Source organism: Cervus elaphus, chromosome 11, assembly GCF_910594005.1.
Source record: "Cervus elaphus chromosome 11, mCerEla1.1, whole genome shotgun sequence".
NCBI classification, from domain to species: Eukaryota; Metazoa; Chordata; class Mammalia; order Artiodactyla; family Cervidae; genus Cervus; species Cervus elaphus.
The window spans coordinates 13,304,725-13,331,821 of record NC_057825.1 but is presented as its reverse complement, the minus strand read 5'-3'; the positions used below and the strand labels follow the sequence as shown (position 1 = coordinate 13,331,821).

Sequence of the window (27,097 nt, the reverse complement as noted above, 5' to 3'; positions counted from 1 at the left end):
ATAATCAGCTCTGGTTCAGCTCTACTGCCCTCCACAGTCATGCAGCAAGATGAGGCTCACCAGAGTGCTTCTTTTGTCCATTTCTGCTGAAGAATTGATGCTTTCCAACTGTGGTGCTGGAGAAGACTCTTGAGAGTCCCTTGGATAGCAAGGAGATCAAACCAGTCAATCCTAAAGGAAATCAAACCTGAATATTCATTGAAAAGACTGATACTGATACTGAAGCTGAAGCTCCAACACTTTGGCCAGCTGCTGTAAAGACCTGACTCACTGGAAAAAACTGATGTTGGGAAAGATGGAGGACAGGAGGAGAATGGGGCAACAGAGGAAGAGAAGGTTGGGTGGCATCACCTACTCAATGGACGTGAGTGTGAGCAAACACCAGGAGACAGTGAAGGACAGGGAAGCCTGACATGCTGCAGGTCATGGGGTGGCAGAGTTGAACAACAACAATTACCAAATAAGTCACTATCTGTCTGCTACTTGGGGTTTACACTGTTTTTATTATGATGGGTTGGAAAAGTTTTCTGCTTTGAAGATCAGACCTCTGGCTTTTTATGGATGCACACTAGTATTTGAAACACAGATGTCTCCCATTCTCCCATCTATTACAGCCATTACATATTAAAACAATAATGCAATTAATCATAATTGATTTATTTCCTATTGATAAGATTTTATGTTTTGGCCTATTTCTACATTAAAAACTGAGATTCACTCAAATAAAATCTCTATACTCAACATACAGTTATGGTAATATTTCTGTAAGTGAGATTCTAACGACTTGAAGTTTCTAGAATAAGTATTAAATTATATGTTTTAAAACATACTTTAGTGATAGATAGAGGGAGGAGAGATTTCAACATTCCCCCTGTGGAATGGATAATTTCTTGGCTCTTATGCTTTCTGGTCATTAGCAATATTTAGTTGTTTGGTTACAAAGTGATGAAATTGAAAAGAAATAGAGTCATAGCAATATAATGAGGGAGGAATAGAAAAACTAGGAGAAGAGAAAAAGTGAAAACTTAAGTTTTAAACACGAAAACATTTTTGAATGAGAAAAATGAGGAATTATAAAAATATTCAAAGTGAAAGTTAGCTAAAATGTGCTCTTTTTCCTCCTCATTTCCTTCCATCGCCCCTTTCAAATGTTTGCAAAGGCATCTAACAGCTACAAATTAAGTAATTATTTTTAACAATATACTGAAATGTGAAGGATTTTTGAGGATAAGTCTTGAAAAGAGAAATTTGTTCAGGAAATATCTGTGGGGAAAAGATTGGCTTAAAGCATCTCATCTGGAAGATGCAATGTGATGAATCTTCATAGGAAAGAGGAGAAACAGCAAAGAACATTGTGATTTAAGCAGAAGCAAAGTCAAATAATGAGTCTTCATCAATGGATGTAATTGACCACAATGCCTATTCTCACATGGGTTAAAAATGCTAACCTCCAAGAGCTTGCTTGTTCACCAAGGGCCAGTAGAAACCAGATGGAAATGGGGAAGATTCCCTTGTGTGTACATCAAGAGGGTGTTGTCTGGAGTTTCCTCCTGCCCACCAGCTTCCTCAGACCCTGATTCAGGTCTTTGTTTCTTAGGCTGTAGACAAAAGGATTGAGCATGGAGGACAGAACTGTGTAGACAATTGTAGCCACGTGGTCCCTGATGGTGTAGGTGGACACAGGCTGTAGATAGACATAGAAGATGCTTCCATAAAAGAGTGTTACCACAGTGAGGTGCGAGCCGCATGTGGAGAAGGCTTTGCATTTCCCAGAAGTTTAGGGAATTTTGAGAACCGTGATGAGGATCCGTATGTAAGAAAAAGCAATGCATAGAAAAGGAGTCACCAAAAAGGCAGATGCTTCTGTCATTAACACAATTTCATTGACAAATGTGGGGGAGCAGGATAATTTCATCAGGGGGCTGAGGTCGCAGAGAAAATGATGAATAATATTGGAGTCACAGAAGGTGAGCTGATTCAGCAGAAGTGTGTGTAGGAGTGAGTGGAAGTGAGGCAATGAACAGGAGAAGGCCACCAGCAAGATACAACGGCAGTGACTCATGGTGGTGACATAATGGAAGGGGTCACAGATGGCGACATAGCGGTCAAAGGCCATGACTACTAGAAGCCAACTGTCAGTGTTGCCCAAGGCATATAGAAAATACATCTGGGTCAGACGCCCAGCATAGGAGATGGTCTTATGTGACAGGAAGTTCACCAGCATCCTGGGGACAATGGTTGTTGTGAAGCAAATGTCAGTGAAAGACAGGACACTCAAAAAGAAATACATGGGGGTGTGCAGTTGGGGGTCAGAGTGGATGGCCAGGATGATGAGCAGATTCCCTGTTATGGTGACCAGGTATATGATGAGGAAGAGGATGAAGAGTGGCTTCTGGTCCTCAGGCCGGGAGGAGAGTCCCAGGAGGATGAATTCAGAGACACTGCTGGTTTGGTTGAGTCTTTCCATTGACTTGGGTCTAAGTTATATGCAAGCTGTTTTGTTATTTCACATGCTCCAATTCCATTGTCCAAATCAGGAGAACCCAACAAGTCTTTATTTCCTCTTTTTGGTACCATTAGCAACTGCAGTTTCCCAAAGAATCTGTCTGCATTGCAGGGGACCTGGGTTCAATCCCTGGGTTGGGACAAGTCCCTGGAGAAGGGAATGGCTACCCACTCCATTATTCTTGCCTGATGAATTCCATGGACAGAGGAGTCTGTTAGGCTACAGTCCATGGTTCCACTAACACTTTCACTTTCACAGCAGGTGTGCAGGGAAAGCTTGTCATACTCATGGTCCATGATGTGGTCTTAGCCTCCCAAATCCATGGGCATCATAAGGACCTTATATTGCAAGCTGTAGGTACAGAAGGAGAGTTTTCCTGTAGAATCCATCAGAGTGGTCTTCTTATTCAAGTTGCTTAGCTCCTACTCTGGGAAAAACACTGTTTCCCTAACGGGAACATAGCAAAAAAATAATATTTGCTTTGTGTAGTATTTTGGGAGATAGATCATCGACAAACTGAATATATAAAATTATACCAGGTAAGGAGAAGTTTTGTTAACAAAATAGAGTATTATAAAGACAATGGAGATGGCTGGGGGGTGTGGATGGTGAAACACAGAAGTCACAGAATCATCATTCCTTCTAAAGCACATTCAATTGTTATCCTATTGGATTTAACTTTGCATGTCTGGGAAACTGGTAAGGGTTTGCCGAAACAACCAACAGGGCAAGTCTAAGAAGAATGGTGGAGCTAGGTCAACATTGTTTTATTTTCCTTGTTTGGGCACAGAATGGGAAGCTAATCCTCTTTACCTCATGGCATGATATCATTTTGCAAGATTTTATGGAAGGAATATTTGTTCATGCATCTAGTGATTTGAGTGTATCAGTAGTTAAAGCAAAAAGTAACAACCAGGGTTTACAAATACAAATACATATTCCCTATGAAACCAATGCTAAGTGTTTGACTAAATCCCATGATAAGGAATTGTAAAGCATGCATTGTTTCAGAAAACTAAGGTTTGCAGAGGAGAAGCAGTTTGCTCATGGTTACTAAGGAGTTGAAAAGCAATCAGGTATCAAACACCAAGCTTATGCTCTGAAGTGTTATGGTACCTCTCTAGTTTTGGTATATTTACTGTCTATCACAGTCAGGCACAGACACTGTTTTCCTCATTTTGACAGTTTCCTAAGTGAATTACCCTTCCATCTCCCTTAACTGAGAATGTTTCTTCTTCCATGATCAGAATCCATCCTTGGAGTTACAAAAGAGGTAGCCTATCTTTCTGTGAAGTAAAGATGGAGGAAGTTGAAATTTTGAATCTCCATGATAAACTGGCCAAAATCAGGTGGAAAAATTTGACTATGTGTGACCGCTGTGTGTCTAGTTAGTGGAGTTGGGGTCCTGCAGTGGACAGTGCCCTGGATTGAAATTGAACTGTGGGAGTTTGATTTGTCCTCCATCACCTGTTCACAAACACATTCTTGATGTTTAATGACTAGCAACTGAGATACTATGTCTGTAAAGCAGTGTATCACACACTGATCAATATTCAAAGGTGAAGTATTTATGGAAGGACTGACTGGGGAATGTGGAATACAAAAATTAGTGGAGAGTTAGTGAACTAATGGGATTGGGTGCTGCAGGTCACAGATGTGAAGAACATACAGGTTGATGACTAGAAAAAAAGGAGGAAGGTTTTGGATCTGAGAATCAGGAAGAATAGTTCTAAAAACAGAGGGTGAGTGGATCAGGCTGTGAATACAATGGGTTTTCTTTTCTTTCCCTTCTACTGGTGGGGTTTTACTTTCAGTAAAACAAATGGTATAAATGGGTTAGAGATCAAACCGGTTGAACTAAAGATCAAAAGCCACATGGAAGTTCTGCTTGACTTATGCTGTCTCAATCTGTGAGATATTTGAAAGTATCTGGGAGAAAAAAGGTAAGGTACCAAACTGGGTTGGAATAGCCAAGTGGGTGGCCAGCTTCTGAAGCTCACCTCTATGTCCAGATGCTTTTCTTTCTTCCTCAGCCTCTCCAGAAGCTGATGTGCACCATGTCCGTTCATCAAGTCGTGTCTGCTTCTCAGTCAAAGCTCAGCTTCCTCATGTGTCTCCCATGAAATCCAGGGCAAATTGATAAGGAGACAAGCAGGGATGGAGGAGGAGCTGATATACTACTCCAAAGGGGTAACATGTTTTCCTTCCCTGACCTCAACCCCTGCCCTTCTTTCTTAAGGCCTTGTCCCTAGCTCACTGCTGCTCTCCCAGCTCCAGATCTCAGAAGGCAGAGATGCTCTGACTCAAGTAGGAGGACTCTCTTGATTGTGGCAGCACAGCCAGCTTCTCATGAGTCTGAGGTCTGTTCTGTGGCCTCTCAGATGCTTTTTAGGCTAAGGATGTTGTGGTGTAATGACCTCTCTAGGGGGTTTGTCTCCAAGGGGACAGAGGACCCCTGAGGGTTCCTCTGTAGATGTTGGGACTGATCTTTGAGTTTCTTAACCTCTCTGTGACATCTCAAGGGCATGCTTCTGTTTTCCCAACTATGAGTTATGAGGGATGGACAGATATTTATGTAGGTGAATACTTTAATTTGGGGGGATTCGGATGTCGACCAACGTGTATTCTAGATCTGGGGAAGACAAGTCAAAATGAGAAGGTTGCAAGTTTTAGGATATTCAGTGAGGGGTAGTTCAATGGTGTGAATATGCTTTCTAGTGTCTGGGGAGGCACATGGATTAGACATTTTTGTATGTGGGATTAGGCTAATGTAAATTCATATATGTTTAAATCACAGGGTCAGGCAATCGTTATTGTCATATAGCAAAGGGATTTTGGATCAAGTAATGCATGTTTTTTCAGAGTTTAGTCTCAGAGCTTTGGGGTTTAGCGATGAGGAAAAGAGATACTTATTAGAATGTTGGTCTTGCCTCTTAGTAGTTGCTTTTGAGAAGTTACTTAGCCTCTATGAACCTCAGGTCCTTCCTCTGCTAAATGAAGACACAACTCTTCTTGGCATTGAAATCAGACAGCAAATTTCCTTTTGGATTTTTTACAGAGAATACTTGTGTATTTTGGTGAATATCATTCACAGCAAGGATATAGGGGAAAAAGTACATTCTGCTACTGCCCTCAGGATAAGCCAGTGCCTCATACAACACACGTGTATCTTTTTCCTTACCTGTGAGTTTAATTTAAAAATTTTATCTACATATTAAGAGTAAATACTATAGAGGCAGAAAGTCCTGGGTTTGGGTCCTGCATCTTCTAATTACTCTTCAGGTGGCTGTCTTTCTTTCTATTCATTTAATCTCTTGACAAATACTATCTATTTCCAGTTTATTGAGAAATAATGGACATAGAACATTGTTTAATGTGTATAACACAGTGATTTGACAGATGTATTTATTGCAAAATGATGACCACAATAATGTTAGTTAACATATCCATAGTTTTGATTTCTGTAGTGACAACTATTAAAATCTACTGTCATAACAATTCTCAAATGTACGGCACAGTCTTGTTAAACCTAGTCACCTTTCTATATCTTTACTTGAACTATACAGATGATAGCAAATTGTTTCCCAAAGTGACTGTACCAATTTATATTGCTACTAACAGCATAATTTTATATTGCTTCATATTTTCTTAAATTTTTCATATTTATCCTCAGAATTCTAATTTTTGTTATCTGTTGGTACGCAATGGCTTCCCATTGTGATTTAATTTGAATTTGTCTGATTATTAATGTAACACATCATATTTTCATATGATTATTGGTCATTTAGATTTTATTCTCTTTTGTGAAATGTTTATTTAATTTTTTTCCTAGTCCCTCATCTCCCTCAGCCCCCAGCTTTGCCTGTTTTTCTTACTGATTTCTAGGGATCTTTATGTACTCTTAATCTGGATGTTTTAATTGGTTTTATGAATTTCAAATACCTTTTACTATTTTGTTATTTGTCTTTTTCTGCTATGATGTCTTTGATATTAACAAAGTCTAATTTGCAATTTTCTTTTATGATTAGTGCTTACTTTCTGTTTCTTATTAAAGAAATGTTTTTCTATCTTAAGGAGGAAAAGATATTCTCCTATATTACTTTCTAAAAATTTTTAGTTTTTGGTTTTCATATGTAAGTTTGTAATTCATCAGGAGTAAATTTTTGCATATGGTATGTGGTAAGAATCCAGTTTCATTTTTCCATGTGATTTGCCAGGTGTCTTAAGCTGCACTCAAGAAAAGATGCGCCTCATTCAAGTCAAGTGTATACCAACAGGGGGGCGGGGTGTGTGTGTTTCTGGGCTCTCTATTTTATACCAGCTGTCGTGTTTGTCTAGTCTTTCACCAATATCCGCATAGCCTTCACTACAATAGGTCTATAGTGGATCTTGATATCTAGTAGACTAGTGATTCTCAAAGTATTTTTCTTAATCAGTATGTGGCATAACCTGAGGACTTGTTAGAAATGAAAATTCTTGGACTTCACTCAGACTGACACAAGGGACATGGCCACAGCTCCATGGCCATGCCCAGTCTTGCAGAAAAGTGTAAAGATCAGGATTTTCTCTTCCAAACCCAAAATGTTGATAGCAAAAACCCTATGTTGTGTAGAAGTGCGATTGTTTCATGCATGAAGTGTTTCCTCCTTATCTAGTGAATCAAAATGAGAATCAGGACATTCAATGGGGGGTCCCATTGGTGATCCGACCTCTTTTATATCAGCTCTTTCCTATCATGATATGATATTATTGCTACTTAAACAAAACTCAATGATGATGAAAAGCAGAGCAATAGATTTTACACTACTCTTAACAACTGGTGTTTATTTATACAAAAAAATATATGTCCCCGTCTAAAAATTCTGATGTTAAAAATATGTGCAGACTTGAAGGTACACATTATTTCCTTCTAGTCTTTTGTATAGTGGTATATATATATAGTCTGCATACATGTAGATTATACACTTGATATAGCATTACTGAAGGCATGAGTCCAGAAATACAAATTATGGGACATAGGGAGTGATCGGGAATTTTCAGTCATGCAGCTTCCCACATAAAGACTAGGTTAGTCTTTTCAATGGGGTGGTCCTTAAAATGCAGATTCACAGGCCCACATGAGACCTATTGAATAATAGCTCCAGGAAGAACATAGAAGAATAATAAATGATAAAATATTCAGATATAAAATAAAGTATAAAATCACTGAGTAATAATAGAGAATAAAGGAAGAAACAGAAGAGAACAGAATAAAGTCCTTGCTTAGATGACTCTACTTCCCAGAGCACTCAGTATGTCTCTGAATGGTTCTGGAAGTTCCTAGTTATATCTGCCTTTAATGTTCACATGTGGGTTTTAATACACTCCTTAGAATCATTAATTCTAAGTACATAGAATTAATGTATGTATTTTCTCTGGAAAGCAGACAGATCTGGATGGTTATGATGGTGGCTATGGATAGGGGAATCTCTAAAGGGAACTAAAGCTGAGAGAGGGAACAAGACCAGTGCCTTGAGGCATATTTGAGGCACCAGATGACCAGGGTAGAGACCCAGAGACAACTCAGCCTCATGCACACTGGCCTGATAATCAGGGCAGTTGTGTGCTGAACTACTAGGTCACCTAGCTAAGCGGGGCTAAGAGTTGGGCTTTTGTTCACTACAGAGCCCAGAACATTGTGTTGTCAAAAATATGGAAGAAGGAAGAGGCACAATCCCTGGATAGCTGTTGCACTAGACACAATCCTTGTTTGGTGGAAGTTTTCATTTCTTAAGAGTCTCAATCCTGTCACTCTCTCTCTGCTTCTCCTTTTCTGAATCACTGCAACGACTTTCAAAAAGCTAGCTTATTACAGAAATTACATCTAGAGCCAAATTTGATTAAGGGAATCAAAAGTTATTGAACAGATATATGTTAAGTTCTAGGAAATTTTGTGGGAAACAAAGGTTTCAACAGCATTTGGAGCAACGAAAAAGATGTGGTTTCCTGGAGAAGAGGAAGACAGGAAGAGAGATGCCGATGTATGAAAACTGGAAGCCAAGATTTTGGTAGACCTGGAGCCTATTACTGAATCATCATAAAGTCTCCATGGTTACTAGTTGTATGTGTAAAGAAGTGGACACAACCCAACATCCATGACACATGTGAGTCATATCTGCTGACCTACAAGAGTTTATTATGTGTATCAGGAACCAGCAGAAACAGGATGTAGAGCCTCAGAGAAACCCATGAACATATCCCCAAAAGGCTAGGATTTCCTCCTTCTGGCTAAGATTTCCTCCTGCCCATCAGCTTCCCCAGGCCCCTCTTCATGTCTTTGTTTCTCAGACTGTAAATGAAAGGGTTGAGCATGGAGGACAGAACCGTGTAGACAAGTGTAGCCACTCGGTCCCGAACAGTGTAGCTGGACAAGGGCTGTAAATGGACGTAAAAGATGCTTCCATAAAACAGGATCATCACAGTAAAGTGGGAGCCACAGGTGGAGAAGGCTTTGCGTTTCCCTGCAGCTGAGGGGACCCTGAGAACTGCTATGAGGATTCGTACATATGAGAAAACAATGCATAGGAAGGGGGTCACCCAAAACACCAGTCCTTCTGTCTTTATTATGAGATCATTGACAAATATGGAGGAGCAAGACAATTTCAGCAGAGGGTTGATGTCACAGAGGAAGTGGTGGACAACATTGGAGTTGCAGAAGCTGAGCTGATTCAGCAGAAGTGTATGTAGGAGTGAGTGAAAGTGAGGCAATGAGCAGGAGAAGGCCACTAGCAGGACACAGGTGTGGCAGCTCATGATGGTGACATAGTGGAAGGGATCACAGATGGCCACATAGCGGTCATAGGCCATGGCTGCCAAAAGATAACTATCAGTGTTGCCCAAGGCATAGAAAAAATACATCTGGGTCAGACATCCAGCATAGGAGATGGTCTTCTTCTCCGACAAGAAGTTCACCAGCATCCTGGGGACAATGGTTGTTGTATACCAAATGTCAATGAAAGATAGGACACTCAAGAAGAAATACATGGGGGTGTGCAGTTGGGGGTCAGAGTGGATGGCCAGGATGATGAGCACATTCCCTGTTATGGTGATCAGGTACATGATGAGGAAGAGGATGAAGAGTGGCTTCTGATCCTCAGGTCGGGAGGAGAGTCCCAGGAGGATGAACTCAGAGACACTGTTGGTTTGGTTGAGTCTTTCCATTGACTTGGGTCTAGTTAGATACAAGAAGGTTTGTTATTTATCATGCTCCAATTCCACAGCCCAAATCACCAGAACCCAGCGAGTCTTTGTTTCCTCTATCTGGTCACTATTTGCAGCTGTGCTGGGAAGGCTTGTTACCCTCGTGGTCTTTGATGTGGTCCTCCGTTCCCAAATCCATGTTATCATAAGGGTCCTCTGTTGAAACCAGAAGGAACAGACGGAGAGTTTTCCTTTAGAAACCTCTAATTCGAGTTCCTTAGTTCCTAGTCTGGGAAATCTAGGAAATTCCTATTGCTGGGAATACAGAAATAAAGCAGAAATCTTTGCCTTTGTGTAATTCATGTAGCTTGGCTGATAGGTCAGATGATTACAAACAGTATTTGTAATATAATATCACATAGCAGTACATTTGTTAAAAAATGGGGTATTAATAGTGTAAGAGGGTAGAGATCATTGGGGGTGGGGAGTATTTTAGATACTGAAGTCACAGGACCCCCATTCTTTATCAAAGCAAATTCAGTCATTGTAAAATTAAACTTTATCTTTGCATGTCTTCAATAGAAATAAGCATTTGCCAAAATAATCAACAGGGACTATCCAAGAGAAACATTGAATCCAGTTCAACAGTGTTTCTTTCCTTGTCTGGACACAGTATGAGAGCTTCACCCTCCTTAGCTCACGGCATGCTATCAGCAGTCTGGGCAAGTCTCCCCTCGTTAGTAAACCATTTTTTCTTTCATTAATCCCCTGTCCTAAACCACATTTGTACAGAAGGGCATCCATTGTTAACTATTCAATTCATGTTTTAAAATTTCTTCTCTCATATATTTATTCAAAGATATCTATGAAAAACATGTAAGCATGTGTTTTCCAGTCATACCCAGTTACCTAATAACGGACATCAAGATTGCCTCTCTTTCTTGCTACTACAAAATACTCTATAATGATAGATCTTACCTCAGCAAACATTCTTTAAAGAAGTTTTTAGAGCCAGCATATGCATCCATACTTTGTGAATTACACATTGCATTGGAAATTTCAAACATTTTGAGACATTGGTTATTTATAAATTCTTGGTTACCATAAAAATCCCTACAATGAATATACTTATATCATTAAAGTGTTTAAACTAATTTTCAGAGGCAGTGTATTCTTTAATACATTTTAAATGGACATATTACACTGGAACTTTAAGGCATTTTAAAGCCTTGTGTGTGTGTGTGTGTGTGTGTGTGTGTGTGTGTGTGTGCTCAGTCACTCAGTCGTGTCCAATTCATTGAGGCCCCATGGACTATAGCCTGTCAGGATCTTTGCCCATGGAATTTTCCAGGCAAGAATACTGGAGTGAGGTGCCATTCCCTTCTCTGGGAGAACTTCCCAGGAGTTGAATCCATGTCTCTTACATCTCTTGCACTGGCAGGCAGATCCTTTACCACTAGCAAAACCTGGGAAGCCCGTAAAGTCTTATATTATATATTAATTTATTTATTGATATATTAATTTATTTAATATTGTTAAATTAATATATTGCTTCATTTACAATTAAATGCTCATATTCTAAGTTATAAAATAGCTTTAAACTTCAAATACTTCATGTGTAATGTTGGACACAAATATTCACATTCTTATGAAGATTTAGTGAAATAATGCACAAAAACACTTAGAAGAGAGACAGCATATTGTCAGCATGCAGGAGAAGCTGTTGATCCTCATCAGTCCCTGTGTCACCTTCCTTTATCTATTTCTTGATGTTCTCAAAATCAATTAATTTATGTACATAAAGTATCACATCCCTTACTGCCAAATTGTCTGGCTAATTTCAGGGTTTTGCAAGTTTTTATGGAAGGAATATTTGTTTATGCATTGAGTAATTGGATGAATTGGTAATTAAAGTTAATAATAATGACCAATATTTGTGAGTAAGTATTATGTATCAAGTTTATATTAAGCATCCTACTAAATCCTAAGGAATTATGAAGCATTTTAAGAGACTAAGGCTTACAGAGTTGAAGTGGTTTGTTGAAGTTCACTAAGGACATTAAGCCTTCCCTGATAGCTCAGTTGGTAAAGAATCCACCTGCAATGTGGGAGACCTGGGTTCAGTCTCTGGATTGGGAAGATCCCCTGGAGAAGGGAAAGGCTACCTACTGCAGTATTCTGGCCTGGAGAATTCCATGGACTGTATAGTCCATGGTGTTGCAAAGAGTCGGACACGACTGACCAACTTTCATTTTCACTTTCAAGGATGTGAAGAGCAATCAGAATTTGAACTCCAAGCTGGCTCACTGTAAGTTTATGCTCTCTAGTATTATGCTACCGCTCCTCTAGGTTTGGTATGCTAATTGTCTATCACAATCAGCATAGGCACTATTTTAATTGTTTTGATAATTTCCTACACGGTTTGCCCTTCTATCCTCCTTATCTGACACGTTTTCTTCTCCCATATTCAGAATTTATCCTTGTATTTGCTAGATAGGTGGCCTATCTTTCTGTGTTGTAGAGATGGTAGAATTTGAAAATTTGAATATCTATGATTAACAGGCCAAATTGGGTGGAAAAATTGGCCATGCATGACTAGGGCGTGTCTGATGTTGGTGTTGGAGTCGTGCAGGGGACAGTACCCTGGGCTGAAGACAGTGAGGGATTTGATTTATCTTGCATCACCTGCTCACAAGCTGGTTCCTGATGTTTTACAAATAACAAGGGAGACACTATGTCTGTAAAGCAGTACATCACACACAGATCAATATTTAAAAGTGAGTCATTTGTGAAAGGGCTGTCTGTGGAATGTGCAATACAAAAATTAGTAGAGATTTGGTGAATTAATGGGATTGATTGCTCTAGGTCAGAGAAATGAAGAATACCCAGGTTGAAGACTAGAAAAGAGGAGGAAGGTTTTTGACTAAAGAATCAGGAAGAATATTCTAAAAGCAGAGGGTGAGTGGATCAGGTGAAGATTGCAATCTTTTTTTTTTTCTCTCTCTCTTTTGTTTCTATTGCTGGGGTTTTGTTTCCATAAAAACAAATGGTATATATGGCCTAGAAGTCCAACTGGCTGGACTTAAAACCAAATTCCAAAAGGAAGTTTTACCACCATGGACCTATGACTTCTCAATCCATGAAATATTTGAAAGTATCAGGGAGAAAAGAGTAAGGTACCAAACTGGGTTGGAGTAGCCAAGTGAGTGGCCGGCTCCTGAAGCTCACCTCCACTCCAGATGCTCTTCTTTCTTTCCCAGCCACTCCAGAAGATGATGTGCACCAGTTCTGTTTATCAGGTAAAGTCTGCTTCTCAGCCAAAGTTCAGCTTCCTCATATGTCTCCTATGTACTTCTGGACTGATTGACAAGGAGACAAGTAGGGATGGAGGAGGAGCTGCTACACTACTCCAAAGGGATAACACATTTCCCTTCCCTGACCTCAACCCCCACCTCTTTCCTAACTCCTGGTCCCTAACTCTCTACTGCTTCTGCCAGCTCCAGATCTCAGAAGGCAGAGATGCTCTGACTCAAGTGGGAGGACTCTCCTGATTGAGGAAGCCCAGCCAGCTTCTCATGAGTCTGAAGTCTGCTCTGCTGGCCTCTGGGGTGCTTGTTAGGCTGAGGTTGTTGAGGTGTGATGACCTCTCCATAGAGTTTGTCCTGGGATCTCTGTAGACAGAGAAAGCAGAATAGGAATCACAACTAGCATAACTGACTCCAGGGGGACAGGGGACCCTTGAGATTTCCTGTTTAGATGTTGGGATTAATCTCAGAGTTTCTGAACCTCAGTGCACTGTCTTATGGGCATGTTTCAGTTTCCCCAACTGATATGTTTTATCAAGGATGGACAAATACTCATTGGGGTGAATATTTTTATTTTAGGACATTCAAATGTGTATTCTATATCCTGGCAGGTCATAGGTTAATATATTGGAAGGTTAAAGCTTTCAGGGAATGCAGTGGTACATCTATGTGCTCTCAGTGTCTATGCTTTCCAGTATCTGGGTTGGCATGTGGACTAGACATTTTTCCATGTGGTATGCAGTTAATGTTTATGTATGTTTAATGCCCAGAGCCATGCAAAGGATATTGTCATATGTAGCAAATGGGTGTTGGGTAAAAATGCATGTGTTTTCAGAGTTTATTCTCAGAGCAGTGTTTGAAGTTTAGTATTGAGGAAAAGAGATATTTATTAGAATACTGCCCTTTTCTGTTAGTAGTTATGTTTAAGAAGTTACTTAGCCTTTAGAAGCCTCAGGTTCTTCCTTTACTAAATGAGGATAAAACTGATTCTTGGCATGAAAATTGGAGAGGAAATTTCCTTTTGAATTTTATACAGAAAATATTGTGTATTTTGGTGAACATTATCCATAGTAAAGTTCTAGGAAAGAAAGTACAATCGACTATTGCCCTCAAAATAAACCACTGCCTCATGCAATACCCATGGGTCCTTTTCCTTTGTGGTGATTTTATGTTTTAAACTTTCATCTACATATCAAGAATAAATAATGTAGAAAGTCTTGGCTTTGGGTTTTGTCTCCTCCACTTACTATTCATGTGTCTGTCTTTCTATTCATTCTCTTGACATCCTCTTGACAAGTATTATTTATTTATTCCAGCTTTATTGAGATATAATGGACACATAACACTGTTTAAAGTGTCCAACACAGTGATTTGATAGATGTTTTTATTACAGAATGATTACCACAATAATGATAGTTAATATACATAGTTATGATGTTTGTAGTGACAACTTTTAAAATCTATTGTCATAACAACTTCAAATATATAACATAGTCTTGTTACACTGAGTCACCATGCTATATCTTTACCTGTACTTTATAGATGATAACAAATTGTTTCCCAACATGACTGTACCAATTTATAGTTCTACTTCCCTGGTGGATCAGATGGTAAAGAATCTGCCTGCAGTGCAGGAGACCCAAGTTCAATCCATTGGTCAGGAAGATCCCCTGGAGAAGGGAATGGCTACCCACTCCAGTATTCTTGCCTGGAGAATTCCATGGACAGAGGAGCTACAGTCCATGGGATCGTGAAGAGTTGGACACAACCGAGTGACTAACACACACATATTCCACACTTATTCCTCTAGAGCACAATTCTATATTTGTAAATTTTTTTAAACCCTTAATAGTTATCCTCAGGATTCTAATTTTTGTTATCTATTGATGTGCAATGACTTCCCATTGTGATTCAATTTGAATTTCTCTTGATTATTAATGAAATGCAGCATCCTTTCATGATTATTGGTCATTAGATTTCCTTCTCTTTTGCGAAATGTTTATTCAATTCTTTTTTCATGGATGCCCATTCCCCTCAACTCCTGGCTTTGCCTGCTTTTCTTACTGATTTCTTGGGATATTTACGTACTCTTAATCTGAGTGTTTTGTTGGTTTTGTGAATTTCAAATATCATCTACCATTCTGTCATTTGTCTTTTTCTTCTATAATGTCCTTTGATTTGAACATAGTCCAGTTTACTGATTTCTTTTATGGTTAGTGCTTTCTGTTTCTTTTTGAAGAAATGTATTTCTATCTTAAGAAGACAAAGATAGTCTCCTATATTATTTTCTCGAAACTAATAGCAATCAAAACCAGAATGAGGTACCATTACATGCCAGTCAGGATGGCTGCTATCCAAAAGTCGACAAGCAATAAATGCTGGAGAGGGTGTGGAGAACAGGGAACCCTCTTGCACTGTTGGTGGGAATGCAAATTAGTACAGCCACTATGGAGAACAGTGTGGAGATTCCTTAAAAAACTGGAAATAGAACTGCCATATGACCCAGCAATCCCACTCCTGGGTGTACACACCGAGGAAACTAGAACTGAAAGAGACATGTGTACCCCAATGTTCATCGCAGCACTGTTTATAATAGCCAGGACATGGAAGCAACCTAGATGCCCATCAGCAGATGAATGGATAAGAAAGCTATGGTACATATACACAATGGAGTATTACTCAGCCATTAAAAAGAATACATTTGAATCAGTTCTAATGAAATGGATGAAACTGGAGCCCATTATACAGAGTGAAGAAAGCCAGAAAGATAAAGACCAATACAGTATACTAACACATATATATGGAATTTAGAAAGATGGTAATGATAACCCTATATGCAAGACAGAAAAAGAGACACAGATGTATAGAACAGACTTTTGGACTCTATGGGAGAAGGCGAGGGTGGGATCATCTGAGAGAATAAAATTGAAACATGTGTATTATCAAATGTGAAACAGATCGCCAATCCAGGTTGGATGCATGAGACAAGTGATCGGGGCTGGTGCACTGGGATGACCCAGAAGGATGGGATGGGGAGGGAGGTGGGAGAGGGGTTCAGGATGGGGAACACATGTAAATCCACGGCTGATTCATGTCAATGTATGGCAAAACCCACTATAATACTGTAAAGTAATTAGCCTCCAACAAATAAAAATAAAGGAAAAAAAACCTAATAGCTTTTGGTTTTCATATGTAAGTTTCTAATTCATTAGGAGTTCAGTCTGGCACACAGTGTGTGGTAGAAATCCAGTTTTATTTTTCCATGTGAATGTGCAACACTCTTAGCTCCATTCATGAAAAGATGCTCTTCAGTGCCTCCTTTATAAGTCAAGTGTATACCAATGTGTGGGTGTATTTCTAGGTTCTCGATCATATGCTAGCTGTCTTGTCTTGCCCTCCACCAGTATCCACAGAGCCTTAATGACCATAGGTATATAGTGAGCCTTCATGTCTGGCAGACTAGTGATTCTCACAGTATTTTTTCTTAGTATGTCACATCACCTGAGGACTTGTTAGAAATGAAATTTCTTGGACCTCACTCAAACTGACTCAAGGGAGATAGTCAAAGGTCCATGGTCATGCTTAGTCTTGGAGAAAACTGTTAAGATCAAGATTTTCTCTTCCAAACCCAAAGTGTTGATGTTGATAACTCTACGTTGTGTAGAGCTGTGATTGTTGCATGCACTCAGTGTTTCATCTTTATTTAGTTCCTCCCAGTATGAGAATCAGGACACTGAATGGAGGGTCCCTTTACTGATCTGATCTCCTTAATATATCCTCTTTCCTGTACTGGCATGACATTATTGCTGTTTAAACAAAATAAAAATGATATAAATCCATGGCTGATTCATGTCAATGTATGGCAAAAACCACTACAATATTGTAAAGTAATTAGCCTCCAACTAATAAAAATAAATGGAAAAAAAATGATGAAGATAACAACAGAGTGTCAGATTTTATTACACTTGTCTTAGTGATTAATACTTTAATTAGACAAAAAATATATGTCTCCTCAATAAATTTCAATGTTAAAAATATGCATGAACTAAAAAGCAAACATTATTTCCTCCTTCCTTTGTCCATTGTTCTGTCCTAGGATTAAATATTTTATTAAAAAATTTAATACAGGCTACTAATTTACTTTTTATCCACATATAGGGAAACAATATATTCAAACATTAAGTCCAACAACGTACTATGTATATAATTTTATGGGTCTGAATTAATTATTTTTAATGGGAGGATTTTCCCCTGGACATATACTAATAGCCTCACCAGTAACACAAACATATCCACTTAAATATACTCATCAAGTGTATATACACATTCACATATACATATATATTTATCTTAGCAGGTTTTCTCTTAAACATTTTGCTTTGTATTCATAAGAGTTTTTCAGGTCAGTGACAGACATACATCTCATTATTTGTAACTATTACATATTCTTTCTTTCTATGGAAAAAAGGCACCATTATTTATCTGATTCCCTATTGATGGACATCTGGTTATTTCTAATTCTTCTAATTTTTTACTTTCATAAACAATGCTGGAAGCAGCGAGTGTCTCTTTACATGTAGCTTTACACAGTTCATAGAGTATTAATAGAGGCATGGGTTTAAGAAATTCAAACAATGGGACATAAAGAGTGATCAGAAATTTTCAGTCATGTTTATGTGAGAAACTTTTCTCACATAAAAACCAGTTTAGGGTTTTCCTTGGTGGTTCTACTGGTTAAGAATCCATCTGCCAAGGCAGGGAACAGGGGTTTGATTCCTGGTCTGAGAAGATTCCACATGCTGAGGAGCAACTGAGACCGTGCTCTACAATTACTGAACCCACGTGCTCTAGAGCCTGTGTTCTGCAACAAGAGAAGCCACTGCAATGAGAAGCCTGTGCACAGAGGAAGAGTAGTCCTATTTACAGCAACTGGAGAAAGCCCATGAAGCAACAAAGACCCAGTGCAACCAGAAATAAACAAATAAAATAAACACATATTTTTTTTTAAAGTCCTGGTTAGTATTCTCTAAGAATTGCTTATTAAAGTGCAGATTCACAAGTGCCACATGTGACCTACTGAATAGTAACCCTGGGAAGAATGTAGGAGAATAGTATTAATAAATGATAAAAGATTGTTATAAAATAAAACCTAAAATCACAGACTAACTAATGGAGAATAAAGGATGAAACAAAAATGAACAGAATAAAGTCCTTGTCTAGATGACTCTCTACTTCCCAGAGCAGCTTAATATATCTCTGCTTGGTACTGGGAGATCTTAGTTATATCTGCCTTCAGTGCTCACTTATCAGTTATAAGACTCTGCTCAAAAGCTACTGAGAATAATTCTAAGTACATACAACTCTTTCCCTGGGAAGCAGACAGATGTGGATGGTTATGATGGTGGCAATAAGGGAATCTCTAAGGGAACTGAAGCTAAGAGAGGGGGCAAGAGGACCAGTGTGCCTTGAGACACAAATATCAGATGACCAGGGTAGAGACCCAGAGGCAACTCAGCCTCATGCACCCTGGCCTGATTATCAGGGCAGTTGTGTGCTGAACTAATAGGTCAATTGACTAAGCAGGGCTAAGAGTTGAACTTTTGTTCACTACAGAGCCCAGAACATCCTGTGGTCAAAAACATAGGAGAAGGAAGAGGCACAATCCCTGTATAACTGTTGGACAAGACACATTCCTCACTTGGTGGAAGTTCAGTTTTGTAAGTGTCTCAATCTTTTCACTCTCTGTCTAGGCACTTCTTTTTTCTAAATCGCTGCAACGATTTTAAAAAAACTAGTTCATGACAGACATTTCTCTAGAAGCAGAAGGATATTAAGGGAATCAAAAGTCATTGAACAGATGTAAATGTTACAGGAAATTTGGGGGGAAGACATAGGTTTCAACAGCACTTAAAGCAAATGAATAAAGATGCAGTTTCCTGGAGAAGAGGAAGGCAGGAAGAGAGATGTAGATATATGAAAACTGGAAGTCAAGATTTTGGTAGACCTGGATCCTATTACTTAATCATCATAAAGCCTCCATGGTTGATAGTTGCATGTGTAAAGAAGTGGACACAATCCAACATCTATGACATATGTGAGTCATACTTGCTGACTTATAAGAGTTTGTTATGTGTATCAGAAACCAGCAGCAAAACCTATGAACATGTCCAGGAAGATTCTGGCTAGGATTTCCTCCTTCCCATCAGCTTCCCCAGGCCCCTCCTCATGTCTTTGTTTCTCAGAATGTAAATGAAAGGGTTGAGCATGGAGGACAGAACCGTGTAGACAATTGTAGCCACTCAGTCCCTAACAGTGTAGCTGGACAAGGGCTGTAAATAGACATAGAAGATGCTTCCATAAAACAGGACCACCAAGGTAAAGTGGGAGCCACAGGTTTAGAAGGCTTTGTGTTTCCCAGCAGCTGAGGGGATCCTGAGAACTGCAAGAAGGATTCACACATAAGAGAAAACATGCATAGGAAGCGGGTCACCAAAACAACTAGTCCTTCGGTCTTTATTGTGAGATCATTGACAAATATGGAGGAGCAGGACAATTTCAGCAGAGGGTTGATGTCATAAAGGAAATGATGGTTAACACTGGAGTCACAGAAGGTGAGCTGATTCAGCAAAAGTATGTGTAGGAGCGAGTGGAGGTGAGGCAAGGAGCAGGAGAAGGCCATTAGCAGGACACAGTGGTGGCGACTCATGATAGTGACAAGTGGAAGGGATCACAAATGGCCACATAGCGGTCAAAGGCCATGCCTGCCAGAAGGCAGTTGTCAGTGTTACCAGAGGCATATATAAAATACATCTGGGTCAGACATCCAGCATAGGAGATGGTCTTCTTCTCTGACAGGAAGTCAACTAGGGGGACAATGGTTGTTGTGAAGCAAATGTCAGTGAAAGACAGGACCCTCAAGAAAAAATACATGGGGGTGTGAAGTTGGGGATCATAGTGGATGGCCAGGATGATGAGCAGGTTCCCTGTTATGGTGACCAGGTATATGAAGAGGAAGAGGATGAAGAGTGGCTTCTGGTCCTCAGGCCGGGAGGAGAGTCCCAGGAGGATGAACTCAGAGACACTGCTGGTTTGGTTGACTCTTTCCATGATCATGGAGCCAACTAAAGTAGAGAAGATTCCTACAGTGTAACACACATCTCTATGACTAAAATCACACACAAGCCAACAAGTCTGTGCTTCTTCCTGCCTTCACTTCACTTCTTCCTGCCTCCACCTATAGGGTTATGACTAGCTGCCACACAGGCGACTTGTCACCTTTGTGGTCCTTGAACTTGCCCTTCCTTCAGATTCTAAGATATCACATGCTTCTTGTGTTGATAGTGAGAACTTTTGAGGAAGAGCAGGGTTGAACCTTCACTAGTTTACTTCTAAATCTAGAAACAATTGTTTACTGAGAACCTATTCTGCAAAAAATATTCTGAGAGTGGGGAAACAATTGTGAACAAGGCACAGTTAAGCCTGTTTGTGGGTCTGGCATTCTAATGGAGGATCTATCTATCTGTATATCCATTTATTTATCTATCTATGGATCTATCTATCTATCATCAGCTAGTTCTGTATTTTATAAAGAGACATAAAGCCACATTAAGGTATAGAGATAAACAGAAATAAGCTGGGCGGGGGGGTTTACTTATTTCAGATATGGTAGTTTGATTTTTCTCTATGTATCAAAAAAACCTTTCAGTACTGGCATGTTAAACTTTATCTTTGAATTTCCTTTCCAAAAAGGGGGCTTGATAAAATAATCAAAAGGGAAAATAAGGAATAAGAGACCTAAGCCAACAATATTTTACTGTTGTGCTTGTTTTACCTTCAGAGACACTTATTTAGAAGTTAATACTTCTTCACTTAGTTCAGCCTCTCAGTTGTGTCCGACTCTTAATTATACTACCAGTCCATACACATCTTTATTTTTAAATTTACTTTGCTACTTAATTTTCCCTCTAGCTTCTTAAAGTTAATCATGTCCCCACATCTTGGGCTCCCAACTGTTAAGCAAGCATGTCCCTCAATGTCAACATCCACTTGTTTACTGAACTGTATGGCAAGCCACTCCAGTATTCTTGCCTGGAGAATTCCAGGGACAGAGGAACTTGATGGTCTAAGTTTATGGGACCACAAAGATCAGACATGACTGAGTGACTAACACTATATCCTTGAAAGGGCTTCCCTAGTGGCTCAGATGTTAAAGAATCTGCCTGTAATGCTGGAGATGCGGGAGGCTTGGATTCAATCCCTGGGTTGGAGAGAGCCCCTGGTGGAAGAAATAACCCATTCTAGAATTCTTGCCTGGGAAATCCTACAGACAGAGGAGCCAGGTGGGCTACAGTCCATGGGGTTGCAAAGAATCATATACAACAGAAGCAACTGAACACACACAGGCATCTCCTTGTAAAACATACACTATTGCTTTGTGTGTGTGCTTTCACTCCATTTACTTTAATAATGCTGTGGCATGTACCTCATTCTGTTTTTCTCTCTTTATATACATTTTTTTTTTTTTTTGAGAGAACTATCTTTGTTCTGGTTCTTTACTTAAGACTCTTTCCATTGTAGGTACACAGCACACTTGATTTAATGTTTCCCTAGATGTCCTGTAGGTCTTTGCTACCATGAACAACATTGATTCAAATACCCTCATGCTCACAAAGTGTTTTAAATTTTTCATCCAGAAAGTGAGAAAGGGCTCATTGGATAGGTAGTTTTTAATGGTAGTTCCAGGAATCATCCATCCATGCATTCATTCAGGCAACAGTTAAACACTTACTTTCCAGATGGTTATTATCAGGCAAGTTATTAAATATCTTGAAACATCAGTTTTCTCATCTGAAATAGAGCATACTAATATTTACCCTGTGGATCTCAGGCGGCGTTAGTAAAGAATCTGCCTGCCAATCCAGGAAGCACAGGATACGTGGTTTCGATCCCTGTGTCGGGAATATTCTCTGGAGAAGGAAATGGCAACCCACTCAAGTGTTTTTGCCAGGAGAATCCCATGAACAGAGGAGCCTGGAGGGCTACAGTCCATGGGGTTGCAAAGATTTGGATATGACTGAGCATCTGAGGACACAGAACAATAGATACTCTATAAGATTTTTATGAGGTTTTCACAATAGCTTGTGCTTAAAGCACTTAGAATAGTGTCAGGGACACACTAAACATTTGATACCACTGTCTTCTCCCCATTAATATCATTGCCAGTGACTTTGTCCCCCACCAAATATTCGTACTAGTTCTCAAAATTAATGAATCTGATAATTAAATGACCCTAGCTCTCACACTCTATGTTCGAATGGTCAAATGAACTTGGTTATGAGTTTACAACACCTTTTTAGGTGGTACTTTTGTTCATGCTTTGAATAATCTGAGAGTGAACTGTAATTAAGCACTTCCTTCATATCGGATGTACTTTAATTCTCATGACAACCTTGTAAGGCTAAATTATTTTTCTTCTCATTTTTTTTCCAGTGAAAAAACAGATATGGAGGCAAAGTAATAGGCCATATGTCAAGTATCTAGCAGACATAGGAATCAAACTCTCAATTAATTCTAAATCTCAAAATTTAAGAACTATGCCCTTTTTTCATATTTTCATAAAACTATTTTGACATGGCCTACCTGGGGGCTCATTGTTAATATGGCTTATTATGTTGACCTCGAAAACAAAGAATAAAATCACAGTGATCCTTGAGACTGACCAAGTTACCCAAATGACATGCTGTTTTCCCTCTGGTGCCTCCCTTCTCAAGGCTACGAGGAGAAAACCAGATTTCAGACCTCTGGCTACATGACCGCAGGACTCAGCTAAGGCTAAAAATTAACCATCTCTTCAGAGAATTTTTCATTGGTGGAGTATAAGAAAGACTTCATCAGAAAGGGAGGACGCTGGTTCTCCTTAAGGGCCAGTCACTCTCTTGTTGCCCTCTAATCAATTTCCCTTCTCTTGCCTGACTGCCCGGCTCGCTCTCTGTTTCTCCACACTCAGCTTACATATACAAGTATACATATGAAACAATCATGCTGAAGATCTATTTTTTCCCAGTTTAGTTATTTTCTATTTTCTAAGTGCAAGTGTTAGTCGCTCAGTCATGACCAACTCTTTGCAACCCCATGGACTGCAGCCCACCAGACTCCACCTGTCCATGAGATTTTCCAGGCAAGGATACTGGAGTGGGTGGCCATTTCCTTCTCCAGGGGATCTTCCCAACCCAGGGATTGAATCTGAGTCTCCTGCACTACAGGCAGATTCTATACTGACTGAGCTGCAAGGAAGCCCCTTTCTATTTTGACATATGCACAAATATTTTGTTTTGTTTTTAATGTTTTTCACCCCACATTAAGAACATATCTGTGCTATTACAATGGGAAATCTATGTTTTCTGTGCTGAACAGATTTTAGAATTTTAAAATTCTAATAGGCAGGATTCATACATAAGCAAAAATAAGGGAGAATTTGGTCTTTGATGGCTGGAACATTAAATGTGTATGTGATTGAGGGTTTAGTAGAAAGTGCACTGAACTTGGAAGCAGAAGGTGGGAATTTGTCCCTGACTTTCATTACTTGCTCACTGATCATTCTTAGGTATTCTAAAAAGATAATAAAATAGCATGTGTAAGTGTAGTTTATAAAACATACTGTTGTTTATAAATGTTGTTTGCAAAGGGAATGCCTCAAAAATGTTGTTTGTGAAGGGAATGCCTGGGGAGTGTGAGATGAAGAAGATTCAAAATGGTGAAGTAAGGTTGGATTTCCTGTGCTCATCTACGCTGAGTACTGTAAAAAATGGAAGGAATTTTTGAAAGTGAGAAGGTGAAGAAATTATTCTAAAAGTCTGGGATGTGTCTGTGAGGGGAAATATTTTTCTTTTCTACTGTGTTCCCCCTATCCACTTATTGGGGACCTGCTTCCTCAAGAACCATGGGATAATAGCATACCCTGGCCCAGTGGTCAAAATAGGATGGTCATAACACACAAAGTGAGTTTTATGTGTTAGGCTGACCTCTGTTATATACAGTGTTCATGTGATTTTTTTGGAACTGGATCGAATTCAAAAACTGAATTTTGAGGCTGAAATAAGTACCTGATTGAGGTGGATGGTTAGGTGGATAGTCAGTCCACTGATGCTCACTGTCCATATCCAGATATCTTCTCATCTTTCACAGTTTGTTTTTTAAATCTTTCTTCTTTCTGTACCAAATTGGGTTAAGTTCACTTATCAAAAAGATGATCTTTTTGATCCTCTAGCCAGCGATAAGCAAGAAGAGTTGAGATAATGGACAAAGAGCAGATTGCTCTAGGTTCTAAAGGGGTCAAGCATTTTCTTGATACTGCCTCACATCCCTGCCTCTTTCTTAACCTCTGTCTCAGCAGATTTCCATTTTTCTCTGTTTCTCATCGAAGAAGGCAGAACAGCCCAGACTCACTGTGGCAGGAATTCTCTTGGTTGGGGAAACCTGCCTGCTAGCTTCTCAGGGATTTGAGCTCAGCTCTCCTGGCCTTCTCTGGGTCCTTGCTGGTGAGGGAGCTATGATGTGCTTATTACAACATGCCCCCTTAAAAGAGTTTGCTCTGTGACTTCTCTAGGTACAGAAATCACAGGGGGCAACAAAATGAGTGCAACTACCCTCAATGAGGCAGGGGACTCCTGAGGAGTCCTTCTGAAGACAGAGGCTATTTTCAGAGCCTTTTAAGCTTAGCATGAAATCTCCAGGACATACTTTAAGTGAAGTGTTAGTCACTCTACCATCTGATTCTTTACTCTCTGAGCCTCCAGGGAAGCCCATATTTTCCTCAATTGTGGGTAACTAGAGGTCATATAATATTGTGTGTGTTTGATGAATAGGAAATAGGTTATATAGGAAACAGACTCTGAGATGGAGATTAGCATTAAGAATGTTTATTAGGGAGTCCTCTTGGGTAGGGCTTTCCAGGAAGCACAGTAGTAAAGAATCCAACTGCCAATGCAGGAGATATGAGTTCAATTCCTGTGTTGGGAAGATCCCTTGGAGGAGGAAATGGCAACCCACTCCAGTATTCTTGCCTGAAAAAATCTAATGGACAGAGGAGCTGGTGGGTTATAGACCTTGGAATTGCAAAGCATTGGACACAACTGAGCGACTGGACAGGCACTCTTGCATTAGCTTTTTTATCTTTTCTTGTGGCCACACCAAAAGGCATGCAGAATCCTAGTTTCCTGACCAGTGATGGAACTGGCATCCCTGCAATGGAAGCATAGAATCATCCACTGGACTGCCAGGGAAGTCCTTTGGGGGTGCTCTTGGGATCGACATCTGTGGTTGGCTAGAGGTTGAAGTTGTGTTGTGATGAAGTCCCACTGAAGATCCCAGCTGACCCTACTGGGAACTCTGGAGCTTGGATGTCAAGGAGTATGGTTCTTTAGCTGACAGGATGTAGACTTTCCTGGAAGGAAGCATTTCCTTTGATGAAGCAATTTCTTTCAGCCAAGATCATCTCTAGAGAAAGCTTAAAGCTGAGGACTCTCTTACAAAGCAACCATTGATGAGCTACAGTTAGTCATTGTTCATTTTTGACCCACCCTTACAAGGCAAGCTGACCCACTTGCAAACCATATTCAGGCTTTCTCCTCCTCTGTAAGCTGGTTATGGGGAATACTCTCTGCAGCCATAGATTTCTGATTCCTCTCTTAAATCACGGGCCCCAAAAATGACATTGGTGTGAAGGGTTCCCCTTATTTTTGTAGTGTTTATCTCCCACCATCAGGATTGTATGTGTCTTGGTAAAGCTCCCACTTGTTAGGAACTTTGCGGTTTTGTGGCCCAATTATCATGGTGTCACTGATGTAGTGGGGCAGTGTTGTGTTCTGCATAATATCCAGATTGTCTATGTCTTTTCAAACTATATAGTTGTCAGGGAATGTTTGATGGGAGGATTCCTACGTGCTGTATCTCATGAGTCCTTAGTCCCTCTTCAAGCGGAACAGCACGCTGCTCCCAGGGACTGAGGTCATTGTGTGAGGCAGGCTTGGGTCTCCTTTGGTAAACATTCTCTTTATGACACACCTGCTTAGTCTTGCTCCCCTTTCTTGAGATTTGGATTGTCTCCTGACCTTGTGACTAACATTACTCCTTGTTCCCTTGGTAATGGTTGCTGTACATTTGGTTTTCTGATCTCTATCATTTCTGAAAGAAGTTTCTTGTACCACAGCCTATATATACTCATAGAAAAATCATTAAAGCACCTTTGCTCCATCAGAGCTTAGGTCCCCGTCTCTCTCTCTCTTTCTGGCTGATTCTCTGGAGTGTGGAGACCTGTCGTGCTCACTTTTCTGCCTGGGCTTCTAAGACCCTCTCAAGAAGGCACTTTGTGTCTTCACCCCCTCGAGGGGGCGCCTGGTGCCTTCGTGAGCGATGCAAGTCCTGTGTCAAGGGTAATTGACAAGGGTAATTGGTCCTCTGCGTAAACCAGGGAATATCAGCCTCTTTCTCTCTTTTACTTTCTTATCGTTGACTCCGTACTACCAGGTTCCAGTCCATTAAAGGACCCCAATGTATAGTATATATAATATATGTGTTGTTGTTCAGTAACTAAGTCATGTGTGACTCTTTGCAACCCCATGGACTGCAACATGCCAGGCCTCCCTGTTCTTCACCATCTCCCAGAATTGCTCTAATTCATGTCCACTGAGTTGATCATCCAGCCATCTCATCCTCTGTCACCCACTTTTCTTCCTGCCCTCAATCTTTCTAAACATCAGGGTCTTTTCCAAAGAATCAGCTCTTCACGTCAGATGGCCAAAGTGTTGGAGTTCAGCTGCAGCACAACTCCTTCCAAGGAATATTCGGGGTCAACCCTTTAGGATTGACTGGTTTGATCTCCTTGCTGTCCAAAGGACTCTCAAGAGTCTTCTCCAAACCACAGTTCAAAGGCACAAGTTCTTTGGCCCTCAGCCTTCTTATGGTCCAACTTTCACATACATATATGACTACTGGAAAAACCATAGTGTTGACTATTTGGGCTTATGTAGGCAAAGTGATATCTCTGCTTTTTAATATACTCTCTAAGTTTGTCACAGCTTCTCTTCAAGGAGCAAGCATCTGTTAATTT

The 27,097-nt window shown here is 39.9% G+C and overlaps 1 protein-coding gene and 2 pseudogenes across 1 annotated transcript; all 3 read right to left on the bottom strand.

Moving 5' to 3' along the window:
• Window positions 1-1,522: 1,522 nt before the first annotated feature.
• Window positions 1,523-2,467, bottom strand: LOC122703057 (annotated as a pseudogene).
• A 6,306-nt stretch (window positions 2,468-8,773) lies between these two features.
• Window positions 8,774-9,718, bottom strand: LOC122703062 (olfactory receptor 1L8-like). The gene has a single exon (XM_043917158.1). The coding sequence runs from the start codon at window positions 9,704-9,706 to the stop codon at window positions 8,774-8,776; it is 933 nt and encodes a 310-aa protein (XP_043773093.1). The 5' UTR covers window positions 9,707-9,718.
• A 9,454-nt stretch (window positions 9,719-19,172) lies between these two features.
• Window positions 19,173-20,103, bottom strand: LOC122703046 (annotated as a pseudogene).
• Between the last annotated feature and the right edge of the window lie 6,994 nt (window positions 20,104-27,097).

Excerpts from the sequence above, each read along its gene's own strand:
- LOC122703062 (XM_043917158.1), bottom strand. The coding sequence starts at position 9,706 with ATGGAAAGACTCAACCAAACCAACAGTGTCTCTGAGTTCATCCTCCTG.